The sequence below is a fragment of the Schistocerca gregaria genome, chromosome 1 (assembly GCF_023897955.1).
Source record: "Schistocerca gregaria isolate iqSchGreg1 chromosome 1, iqSchGreg1.2, whole genome shotgun sequence".
NCBI classification, from domain to species: Eukaryota; Metazoa; Arthropoda; class Insecta; order Orthoptera; family Acrididae; genus Schistocerca; species Schistocerca gregaria.
In genome coordinates, this window is record NC_064920.1 from 673,395,409 (window position 1) to 673,407,767 (window position 12,359).

A 12,359-nucleotide genomic window follows, 5' to 3' on the forward strand; every position below is an offset into this window, starting at 1 on the left:
AATAGGTAAAAAGATGACGGCTAGTAGAAATCCTTGGGTAACAGAAGAAATATTGGATTTAATTGATGAAAGGAGAAAATATAAGAATGCAGTAAATGAAGTGGGCAAAAAGGAATACCAACAACTCAAAAATGAGATCGACAGAAAGTGCAAAATGGCTAAGCAGGGATGGGTAGAGGATAAATGTTAGGATGTAGAGGCTTATCTCACTAGGGGTAAGATAGATACTGCCTACAGGAAAATTAAAGAGACCTTTGGAGAGAAGAGAACCACTTGTATGAACATCAAGAGCTCAGGTGGAAACCCAGTACTAAGCAAAGAAGGGAAAGCAGAAAGGTGGAAGGACTATACAGAGGGTCTACACAAGGGCGATGTGCTTGAGGACAATATTGTGGAAATGGAAGAGAATGTAGATGAAGATGAAATGGGAGACACAATACTGCGTGAAGAATTTGACAGAGCACTGAAAGACCTGAGTCGAAACAAGGCCCCCGGAGTAGACAACATTCCATTGGAACTACTGACGGGCTTGGGAGAGCCAGTCCTGACAAAACTCTACCATTTGGTGAGCAAGTTGTATGAAACAGGCGAAATACCCTCAGACTTCAAGAAGAATATAATAATTCCAATCCCAAAGAAAGCAGGTGTTGACAGATGTGAAAATTACCGAACTATCAGTTTAATAAGTCACGGCTGTAAAATACTAACGCAAATTCTTTACAGATGAATGGGAAAGCAAGTAGAAGCCGACCTCGGGGAAGATCAGTTTGGATTCCGTAGAAATGTTGGATCATGTGAGGCAATACTGACCTTACGACTTATCTTAGAAGAAAGATTAAGGAAAGGCAAACCTACGTTTCTAGCATTTGTAGACTTAGAGAAAGCTTTTGATAATGTTGACTGGAATACTGTCTTTCAAATTCTAAAGGTGGCAGGGGTAAAATACAGGGAGCGAAAGGCTATTTACGATTTGTACAGGAACCAGATGGCAGTTATAAGAGTCGAGGGGCACGAAAGGGAGGCAGTGGTTGTTATTCAATCTGTATTTTGAGCAAGCAGTAAAGGAAACAAAATAAAAATTTGGAGTAGGTATTAAAATCCATGGAGAAGAAATAAAAACTTTGAGGTTCGCCGATGACATTGCAATTCTGTCAGAGACAGCAAAGGACTTGGAAGAGCAGTTGAATGGAATGGACAGTGTCTTTAAAGGAGGATATAAGATGAACATCAACAAAAGCTAAACGAGGATAATGGAATGTAGTCGAATTAAGTCAGGTGATGTTGAGGGAATTAGATTAGGAAATGAGACACTTACAGTAGTAAAGGAGGTTTGCTATTTGGGGAGCAAAATAACTGATGATGGTCGAAGTAGAGAGGATATAAAATGTAGACTAGCAATGGCAAGGAAAGCGTTTCTGAAGAAGAGAAATTTGTTAACATGGAGTATTGATTTAAGTGTGAGGAAGTCATTTCTGAAAGTATTTGTATGGAGTGTAGCCATGTATGGAAGTGAAAAGTGGACGATAAATAGTTTGGACAAGAAGATAATAGACGCTTTTGAAATTTGGTGCTACAGAAGAATGCTGAAGATCAGATGGGTAGATCACATAACTAATGAGGAAGTATTGAATAGGATTGGGGAGAAGAGAAGTTTGTGGCACAAATTGACCAGAAGAAGGAATCGGTTGGTAGGACATGTTCTGAGGCATCAAGGGATCACCAATTTAGTACTGGAGGGCAGCGTGGAGGTTAAAAATCGTAGAGGGAGACCAATAGATGAATACACTAAGCAGATTCAGAAGGATGTAGGTTGCAGTAAGTACTGGGAGATGAAGAAGCTCGCACAATATAGGGTAGCATGGAGAGCTGCATCTAACCAGTCTCAGGACTGAGGACCACAACAACAACAACAACAACAAACAACAACATAGAGTATGGATATATGCGTGTATCAAAGAACTAAAAAGTCTCATACATATGCTTACCAGCCTTAAAATATGCATAAAAAATAAAATACATTATTTCAACTTTCTCACATTTATTAATCTGAATGAAGTAATCAAACTGTAAATTTATTCTTAAACTCAGTCATTAACAAAATTAATTATTCTCTCTCTCAGTCTATTTTAGCATAGCTGTTTTTATTACAATAAACAAATATTTTTCAGTTTTGTGGAAGAAATGAGTTTTTTCTGCCACTTAAAAGCTTTTGTATGAAGAGATATATCTCTCTACTTCACACAAAGTCACAGGGCAGAACCAAAAGAGCTTACATCACTTAGAGAATAAGTGTGAAGTTGTTTTTCAGAGTCTCCTTGTAGCACTTTATTCACATCCCAAAGAAACATTAAACCTGTATTCTGTGCTTCAATTTTCTTAATTTTGCTACAAGACAATTTTCTACGTCTCTTCATACATATCCAGTAACAACTGTTTCATATACCTGTAGGGCAGAAGATAGAGGCATTCCTTTTTCTTCCAAATGTGTGATTGCAGATGGAAGTTTACTACAACAGGTCCTAATAAGCACTGACTGACTTGGAGACTCTTCTCATTGCAAGCATTAACTGCAGCAGGGATACTTGCTGCTTCATTTTTGTTCATCATGTTGAGCACTTTTTTACTTCTTCTAAATGATCACTATAATACAGAGCTACCTCAGTGCATGTTCTTCAGCTTGTGATGATTGGCTCTGGGGGTAAAGGAGTATCTTGCACCATATCAGTAAATAATTTCACTCTTGCTGGCACCTTCAAAAAAACTTTTTTTCACAAAAAAAAATTTGCTGAAATTTCCTATGCCAGCCAATGAAGACGTTGTGTGAAACAAGTCCTATGAAGTACTTTAGGATAAAATACCTGCAAAGCTTTAGCAGCTTTCTCATGTGTGCTGCTGTAAATATCACCAAGAATTTTTCCTCGCTTTCTGTATCAGGACACAAAATGCATAATGCATAACAAACAACCCTAGCTATCATTGAACTGTTTCTTTCTTCCAGTACTCTGGAGGCAATGGGATAGGTTAATTCTGATTCATATTCCGTCATTTTTCACAGGACAAGACGGGGGCAGTACATCTGCCACATGAGTCTGTTGTTTCACCTACAGATCACCAAAAGTTTGAGTCACTGTTGATTTCTTGTATTACCGGAAAAGAATTATTTTAAAAGAGAATTGAAGCCCAGTGAGGAAAAAAAAGAAGAAAAGAAAACTTTGCTGAAGACACTGTAATGCTGCCAGAGGCAGTAAAAGACTTGCAGGAGCAGTTAAATGGATAGTGTCCTGAAAATAGGTTATAAGATAAACATCATCAGAAGTAGAATAAGGATAGGGGAATCTAGTTGAATTAAATCATGTGTGTTGACTGAATTAAATTAGGAAATGAGACATTAAAAGCAGTGAGTTTAGTTATTTGGGCAGCAAAATAACTGATGACAGTTGAAGTAGAGAGGATGTAAAATGTGGACTGGCACTAGCAACAGAGGCATGTGTGAAAAAGAGAAATTTATTGGTGTCAAATATATTTTTTGTGTCATGAAGTCTTTTCTGTAGGTATTTGTACAGAGTGCAGTCAAGTGAAAAGAAATAAAATATTGTCACATTTTTGTTTTTATTTATCCACATTGTCATAATAAACTTTACACTCATCCAAGCATAAGATAAGCAGAGAATAGATGATTCAGTAGTAGTAAAAAAGGCAAGGTATCAGTATATGAAAAAATTGTGAGATCTAAAACAGTAGAAAGTTGGTTGAGAGAAGAAGCTCCTCTCCATTACTCACTCTTGTTTGACTGGTCACACAAAGCACACACAAGTATAAGTAATTGGCAAATGTTGTACCCTGTCTTATTCTGAATAATAACTTGACATATCCTGTGTACCATTAATGTAGTCACATTAGTGACATTCCTCACATATGGTTTTATGCTCTGTATTTTGTGTTTTAGAGACGGTTTGTGAGGAAGGGCAACATACATTGTTTGAAAGCAATGAGACTGATAGTGGATTGCATCTTGCTGTTTGAGCATTGTATTCTGAATAGAACCTCCATCTTCAAATATTAAGATCAGTTCAGTTTTGCTCCCACTATTTAAGGTGGAATTTAAAATTAAACTTCTCACTGTCAATCTGCTATTGAACAGTAGTACATTCATTGGCACCCCTGATACGCTCATCAATTAGTAAATGATAGCAATTTTATTTTTCTTACAGAAATTCACTTCAGTACTCAATAATTCATATTTTCAGGTGTCCGGAGGCAAATCCAATACGTCGTGCTACTCCATCTGTGATGTGTCTTTGTAATGGCAATCCTTTAATTTATGCAATGCATACTATGCAACAGATTCATGTAACTTTATTGTTTTCATATTTGCTCACTGCTGCCTGATGAAGGATACATTACAGTAGCCTTGTACAGAGCCAAAATGTTGCCATAAATGGTTCAGACTAGAAGAGCTTAGAAGCTTTCGAAATGGTGGTGCTACAGAAAAATACACAAGGGTATATGGTTAGATCAGATAAATAATGAATGGATACTGAATTGAACTTGGGAAAACAGTAATTTGTGGTACAACTTGACTAACAGAAAGGACGGATTGACAGGACTCATCCCAAGCCATTGAGTAATTGTCAGTATGATGATAAAAGGAACTGTGGGAGAGTAAAAACTGTAAAGGGAGACAATGTCTTGGGGTACAGTAAAGTGATTGAAATGTATACAGGTTGCAATAACTATGCAGAGATGAGGAGCCTTTCAGAAAGTAGACTGGCTTGGAGAGCTGCATCAAACCAGCTGTGGGACTGAAAACAACCACCACCACCGACAACAACAACAACAACGACAACGACGACGACAGCAGCAGCAGCAACACAAACTAGGATAAATGTAGATAATGAAATAAAAATAATGCAGTTACTCTTTAGTGAGCCATCAGAGACCAATGGTCCCCGGTATCAAAATACTCTGATAACATCTCTGAACAGTCTTTGAAATTTTGTTGTTGGTGATTGTGTTCCCCGTGTACATGTATGGCACTAAGCTGATTTATTATTAATTCTATATTCTAAATAGCCATCACTGTTAAACTGTCTCTTTCATTTTCTTTTAATTAGCTTAGTTTTTTTGGGTATCATAAATCTGATAATTGGTACCAAATTTCATTTCCAAAATTCACGTGTAAAAATTCTCGACATACCAACAGGGTATCAATGTTGGAAAGGCGGCTTATGAGTCTCAGTGGTATTATGTTTCCAAAGATTATGGAATATCCGTAAGCATAATTATGGCTCGCTGTACCCGCCCACCAAAAATAACATTTGGAAAATTTGCTGATCTTACTATGGAAAACTTCGCTTCAGTAAGTGTAATTAACTTTTTGATTCTATACATATAGTCACTTAATATCTGTACAGTATGGATAGTGAATTTCCATGTTACTAATCTCATTGTCAGGTGTCATTTGTTGTGACGCTAAGCTAAATGTTTGGCATTGTGTCTCTTGGAGAGGTATGTGAATTATGAACTTACTATCTGTTAGTAATGACAGTAGAAGGGGAGTTATAAACCACATTACACGAATTAATGCTGAAAATGTATTTTGCCTGAAGCATAGAACTCTGATTTGTGTATAGCATAATTCTGATGTTTATGACAAATCACAGAAAATTCTATTCATGTGTTGGCTGTTTTTGAATTCACTAAAATGTTGTGAGAGGACATAATGTTAGAAAATAGTGTCACGGATTGCGCAGTATACGGAGTGTCTCTCCTAAGAGTCATCACGCATGTTTTCCTTGGTGCTTCGGCAGATATTTGCAGTTTCGTTTTTGCAACATGTAGCTGGAGTCAACCCAAACAAATATTGCTCACTGCATCACCCATGTGACGCCTATTGTCATAGGAAAGCACCCCTTTGTTTCCGTTAAGAAAAAAAAAAAAGAATTAAAAAAATGTAATTTTATGTGCTCATTCATTAGAGTGGTTCAGAATTAGAATAGTGTGATATTTCTTTCATTGAAATGTGTTAACAGGGACAGTAAAATACAAAGAATAACCAGGCCATGGTGACTGCTACTGCCTGGCAGCAGTGCTGCTGCTCAGTCGCTCCTGGAGTGCTGGTTAGTCTTCATTGTTTACTGGCTCTGTTAATTTATACCAATGAAACAAATATCACACTAGATCGATCTGGGATCTCTGTATCAAATGAGATGTAATTCTTCTTTCAAAATCATTATGTTTGTAATGGGAAACAGACACTTTCTGTCGACACTGACCATTCTATAAATGACATAATGAGCTTTATTCATTTGGGCTGACTCCAGCTACCTGTTACAAAAACGAAATTGCAAATATCTCCAGAAATGGCAGAGCAATTGTACATGATGGCTCTTAGGAGAAACACGCTGCATATGTTCCTTATAATTGTGTGTGCCATAGTATTTCAGCACAGAGTGTTCTAGCTACCTTCAGGTATATACTGACTACAGTACATTGAGCTCCCCTATTTAAAACCCTGCTGCCACATGCATGGTGTTCCCAGATGCTGCTGTGCGTATGTTGCATGAGCACATGCATTTGTTCTGGAAGTCTGTGCCCTGTGGAGGGTGCTCTTATGAGTGCACAGACTTGCAGCAGAAGGGCACGTGCTCGAGTAACACATGCGCAGTGGTGATTGGGTACACCATGTGTGTGCCACTATGGTTTTAAATGGGGCAGCTCAGTGTACGGTAGCCAGTATATAACTGAAGATGGCCAGAAGACTGTGTTGAAATATTGTGTCACAAAGTTACTGACCTCCTGTAGTTCGCCTGAAAATTTTAGGAACAGTCTGTAGACCAGGAAAGTTTTAAATTTGACTTGTACTGGATAAGTTCAATGAAGAAAATAATGAAACTATTTTTTTATTTTATTATTATTATTGTTATTTATTTATTTATTTATGCAAAGTGAATTATTGAGCACAAGTAAAAGCAAATACATGTTACACTGCTGTCGGTAGTTGCTAACAGTTGAATATATATGTAAGGAAATTTGATAATGTAGTGGCTAGTTGTAAAACAAGTGGGCCTCCGTTAGTAATGTGAAACATTCTTCATTAATTGTACCTTTTACAAAATAGTGAACTCTTAATACAATTAACTTTTATTTAACAATAGCATAAAGAATGTAAAGTTTCGTAGTGCATGTATGGATAACAAGCAAAATAAATCAGCACATGCAAAAGTCTAACAAAAACATGAGTTCGAAGTTTATTTACTCAGAAATATCTCTCTCTTGCTGACCTGCAAACAATGACTTAGGCTATCTTGGATAATACAGCTGAAATAATGTATTTCTTCTGTGAAAGTGAGCAATAAGGTTATTATGCATATATGTTTTGGAGACCTTGGTATTTATACAATCAATTCCTAGTGTATTGACATTTTAGTTGTATTTTTTTGGCTAATAATGCAAATCAGTTCCAGATGAGAAGCAACACAGTAATATTACAAGAGACAAAAATAATTTCCTTGGAGGTGGTTATCCATTGTCTGGAACTCAGAGGGAATTCTTTAAAATTATGGTCTCAGTAACCTTAAATGAAACTGTGGGGAGGGGAGGGGAGGGGAGGGGAGGGGAGGGGAGGGGGGTGAAGGGCACTAATGCTTGTTGTGTCCAGAAGATTCAATAAGTTATAACTGTCTCATGCCAGGTTTTGGTTTGTTGAACTCAGGATTCCTGATCTCTTCGTCCTGACAGAGTGGGTGACTATTGAGGCAAAACAGTCATAGTAGACAACCTCTGGTGGACAGAACTCACCCTTTTGTATTAGGGTTGTTGAGATATTTGAGGTTCTGCTTCAGATGACTTTAATTACTCCACCCCAATTTCTATTAGTGTAAATTCTGAGCAACCCTATTGGGTGCACCTGTGAAGCTATATGTGTCGCAGAGGACAAACATCTAGGATTCACTGTCTGTATCACGAAATGATAGTATGTTAAATCCCATAAAATGTAATGTGCACTCTTCTTCAGTAGGGTAGATGACAGTTGAGGCAAAACTGTCAGCAGCATACCACCTATGGTTCTGCTGCCACATATCAGTTGCATTAGACTTACTTAGGCATTTGAAGCTCACTCTGAGCTGACTTGCACTTCACTAGTTCCTTGTGAGAATGCAGTAGTCCTTACTTCACAGCTTCTGATACTCCAAACAGGTTGAGTGTACCATTGAGGAAAAATAACATCCAAGAATGTAGAGGGATTTAGATAGCCCACAAAGAATCTCTTCTTTCTTTAAGCTAAACAGATTGAAAATGCTAAACTGCCTTGCAGTTTCCCACTGTAACATTACCGCCCAACACTATAAATTCTGGAAAGGATATTGTTTTAAACCTCCTGATATTACGACAGTGTGCTGGTCCTGGATTTAAATCTGGATCCTTGCCTTTTGCAGGCTTTACAGCCTGTATCATCAAGTGAGGTGATGCCTTAGTGTAACAGTAGGTATGCCTCCTTGAACTTAAAATCCAGCCAAACGATATTGTACAAAGATGGAAGAAATGTAAAAACTGAAGCACTGATGTATGTTACATGGCTGATTTAGCCTAAAAATAAATCTCATCTTGAGAATAGTATCCGAGCAGAGACTGTCACAGGAAATGAATAAGAATCTTTATTAGCCATTCAGTATTTTCTTATACAATGGGCTTTGTCAATAAGTTCAATGGTGGCCTGTCCAATACTGATATAAAGGTTATGGAAAATACAGAGCTCATGCCATCTGTAGTTTGAAAAAAAGAGAATTCCTACAACTTTGTCAATATATTATGTCGCTGAGTTGCTGCTACAAGGATTTGGTTCTAAGTTCTATCCAGGAGAAATGTAAAAAAAATACTTGTCTTGGTCATAATGCACCACTTAACATGTGGAGGGTTCTCAGTATTTGCCACTTGACTATCAAGCATGATGTGTAGAGAAAATGAGAGCAAATGTGGTTTCACATCCATTAGTAGTGAAATCAACAATTGCTGTGTTCTGTTCTCACCACTTCTGTATGTAGAAAACAGGGGTAGTGACAGTGTAGTGGAGGAACATGGCACGGGTGACTTCCTCCACCGACCAACTTACGGATGCTGGGGTGTGAGATGTGTGCTTATATAGCTTGCTTTGGTCTTTTGTTATATTCATGTTACTTTCTATTCTGCATCTTTAATCATTTAATAATGTGTCCAAACATGATGCTCGCCTATAGTAAAAAGAATTAAGTAGCAGTATTTTTCAACACAGGGTGGCCTCATTCCTACCAAGTGAGATCCTAGTTTAAGTTATACCATCTTTGGCCAGAAATAGTGATGAAACTTAAATTTAAAAACAAGTAACAAAAATAATTTTCTCAACCTGGTCTTGCATATCTTTCATCCGTTTCAAATAAATATCTGCACTCTTTAATTCTTGAACTATACATTAAGCATGTAAACTTATGACGTAAGAATTTAGATTCCTTTAGGTGGTGCTAGGCATCCAGGTCTATCTTGTTTCTTACATTCATTATTTATTTGTGATCATTTCATTAAAACTATATTTTCTGTCTAGTCCTAAAGTTTCTTAAATTTGTAAGATCGATTCTATTAAAAATGGAAATCTCAAATAAAATTATTGTTTGCATGTGTAATGTGCTTTGAATGACTTCAGTGACCCCACAAATGCTACAATTGTTTCCACCATGCAGTTCAGTGTTACATACAGCAGATCTCCATTTCCTGTGTCTTCTACACACATCTGGCTCTGCATATTCTGCCTCCCCCCGCCACCCTCCCAAAAAAAAAAAAGATAAATAAATTCTTACTTTTTCCTGCTGTGTTCAACCTACCGTGCCTTCACTTCACTGTTCGGCAGTCATATTACTTTCCTTGCCTTAGAACACCTCATAGTATCATGCTGAAGAAGAATATTAGCACACATTGCTCTACTTTTTTTAGTGCACTACCATAGCAGAAGTTTGTAAACTATGTTTGGGCAATGGTGACTTAAGAGGTGGCTGATAGTAGAACAGTTTTATATGACCACTGTTTGGTGGGCACGAGGAGGAGAGGTGATGTTTAACATTCCTGATTCCCAGACTTTACATCAGTTTCACTGATAGTAACTACTCTGGTAGCGCCATTCTCGATCACCGCAAAGGTGAAAATCTGTAAACATATGGTGTGGTGTTTGCTCAAAGATGTACATGACACTGTAATTTAGATTGTACTAACACACACATTTATGCCTTGCCAAATTTGATTGTTAATAGCGGTGACCAGTTTGTCAACTACAAAAAATGTATTAGCTCACTGAACCAGATCAATGTCTACAATAACTGTGTCAAACTTAATTGTTCTATTGCAGTTCATTAAAAATAGTAAAATACAACCTAGCCATTTTTCAAAACATTAGGTAGGAAACTACATAGCAGGTCACATCATCTTGAAAAAGTAATTTACACCTGCAAAATTCTGTAAAAATTCATTATAGTAGATTACACTTCAGTAGTACATTTAATTCAGTCCATAATGAGGATCATTAAGTCCAACAATCACTCTTTTTGATGACAATGACATTCCGCACTTCCTATCAGTCTTGAAAGAGCTCAGTTAAAATATTCCTTAATTTATATTACAGTAATCACACAAAAGTTATTACAGTTCTTGAGTTTTGTGGATGTTGGTGCTTACATTTTCACGCACAGAACATGTTAAGCAGTGACATTAGTCAACACTGTGGGTACACCTGATACTTGTCTTACTTGTGAGCTTTCTGACAGAAAACTAGAAATTTTGGGATTGAGATAGTCTTATAAAGACTGACATTGGAAAAAAACTAACTTTGAAAATTATGTAATGTTTTGAAAAATGGCTAGGTTGGATTTTACTATTTTTATTAATTTGATTCCAGCATACAGAAAATGTTGTTGGTTAGAAATTTAGAAAAATTCACAGACATCATTATTCTTATGTGATGTGGATCACCTTGCACTGTAATGCAAATTAGGGTACATTACTTGAAATTATTAATTGGTGCATTAATTAATTAATGTATGTCATTCTGCACAGAAAAAGTAACAGCAGTAAGCAGTCAAAACTCAGAATCTTAACAGTAGTTAGGGTAAAGTTTGCAATGAATATTAGTAGTGGCTCAGATCTTCCAGTTTAATTATATCATAAAATAATTAGTTTTAGGTCATTTAAAATATGTTACTGGAAAATTGGAATGCTTAGATTTTGAATTGTGTAGATCGTTACATTGGATTTTACTGATTAGCCCATAGTTTCTGCATGTTGCAAATTGTAGGACTGACATCAATTAATTATACTTTCAAATTACGAATACCACAATGAAAACTAATTACATCACTGTAAACAGAAAAACAATAAAATTGTGTGAAATTAAATAAGAACTTGAGATTTTTGGGTAAGTCAGTCATGCCAGTAGGTAAATGTGTTGAAAATAAGGTACAAAAACTGGTTATTTTCGGGAGTAGGAAAACAATAACAGATGGAAAGAATCCACCATGCTATGTCACACAGTGTCATGGGCTAAGTTCCAAACCTCTCCACATTGTTTCATGGGACAAGTCACATAACGTTGTTGGTTCTAATCTGTCCATTGGATGAGGAGCTTATCAACAACAATGATGTGCTTGTGCGTGCGCGCACGTTTGCATTTCTGTAGTGCGATACCTTTTTTCCCATTGGAGTTTGCTACGTACATAACCCTGTGTATTTTCATTTGCATGTAATTTGAAACAAAAAGTAGCAAGAATTAAAATGTTTGTTTATTGTATTTCTTGGTCAGAATGATTACTGTGATTTGGTGTGCATGTGTGCTCATCCTTATAAACTGAAAATGTTTTATAGTATCTTGATAAGACAATAACAGTGTTTGTTCTCTTTTCAGGTTTTGCAGATTTCATATTCATATTTTACTCTTCTCACCAGACTCAATGAATGAAGTAAGTGTTGACTGTAGAAAAGTAATCACTATCCTGTGCCTGCACTAGAAGACTGAGTGGTTTCTCTAATGTTTAGAGATACTCACTTCTTGACACAATGTTTCATTTTACCAAGAGGACTCAGTACAGGTAGTTGTTTTCCTTATAGATGAATAAAGAAAGAGAGAGAAAACAGTCACCTTAAATTTTTTTCCTTCTGATTCCTGTAACCTTATAATAACTTCACTGATATTACACTACAGCTGACGACAGACAGTATTTTTTTTTTATTATTACTCGCCCAATAATGAATGAACTCTGCCATACTCAAACTATCAGGTCAGATGTCAATGAGTAAGTAACATTTCTGTAGTGCGATACCTTTTTCCCCCCATTGGATTTTGC

The 12,359-nt window shown here is 36.6% G+C and overlaps 1 protein-coding gene across 4 annotated transcripts in view; it reads left to right on the forward strand.

Annotated features, from left to right (window-relative positions):
* The window catches only part of LOC126362740 (odorant receptor Or2-like), a 48,721-nt gene extending 36,575 nt beyond the window's left edge, over nucleotides 1–12,146 (forward strand). For all 4 annotated transcript variants that reach the window (XM_050007906.1, XM_050007908.1, XM_050007905.1 and 1 more), the window contains exons 4-5: nucleotides 5,204–5,359; nucleotides 11,921–12,146. In XM_050007906.1, the coding sequence (XP_049863863.1) occupies nucleotides 5,204–5,359; nucleotides 11,921–11,974 (210 nt within the window). In that variant the 3' untranslated portion in view covers nucleotides 11,975–12,146. The remainder of the gene's footprint in view (nucleotides 1–5,203; nucleotides 5,360–11,920) is intronic.
* Nucleotides 12,147–12,359: the final 213 nt, after the last annotated feature.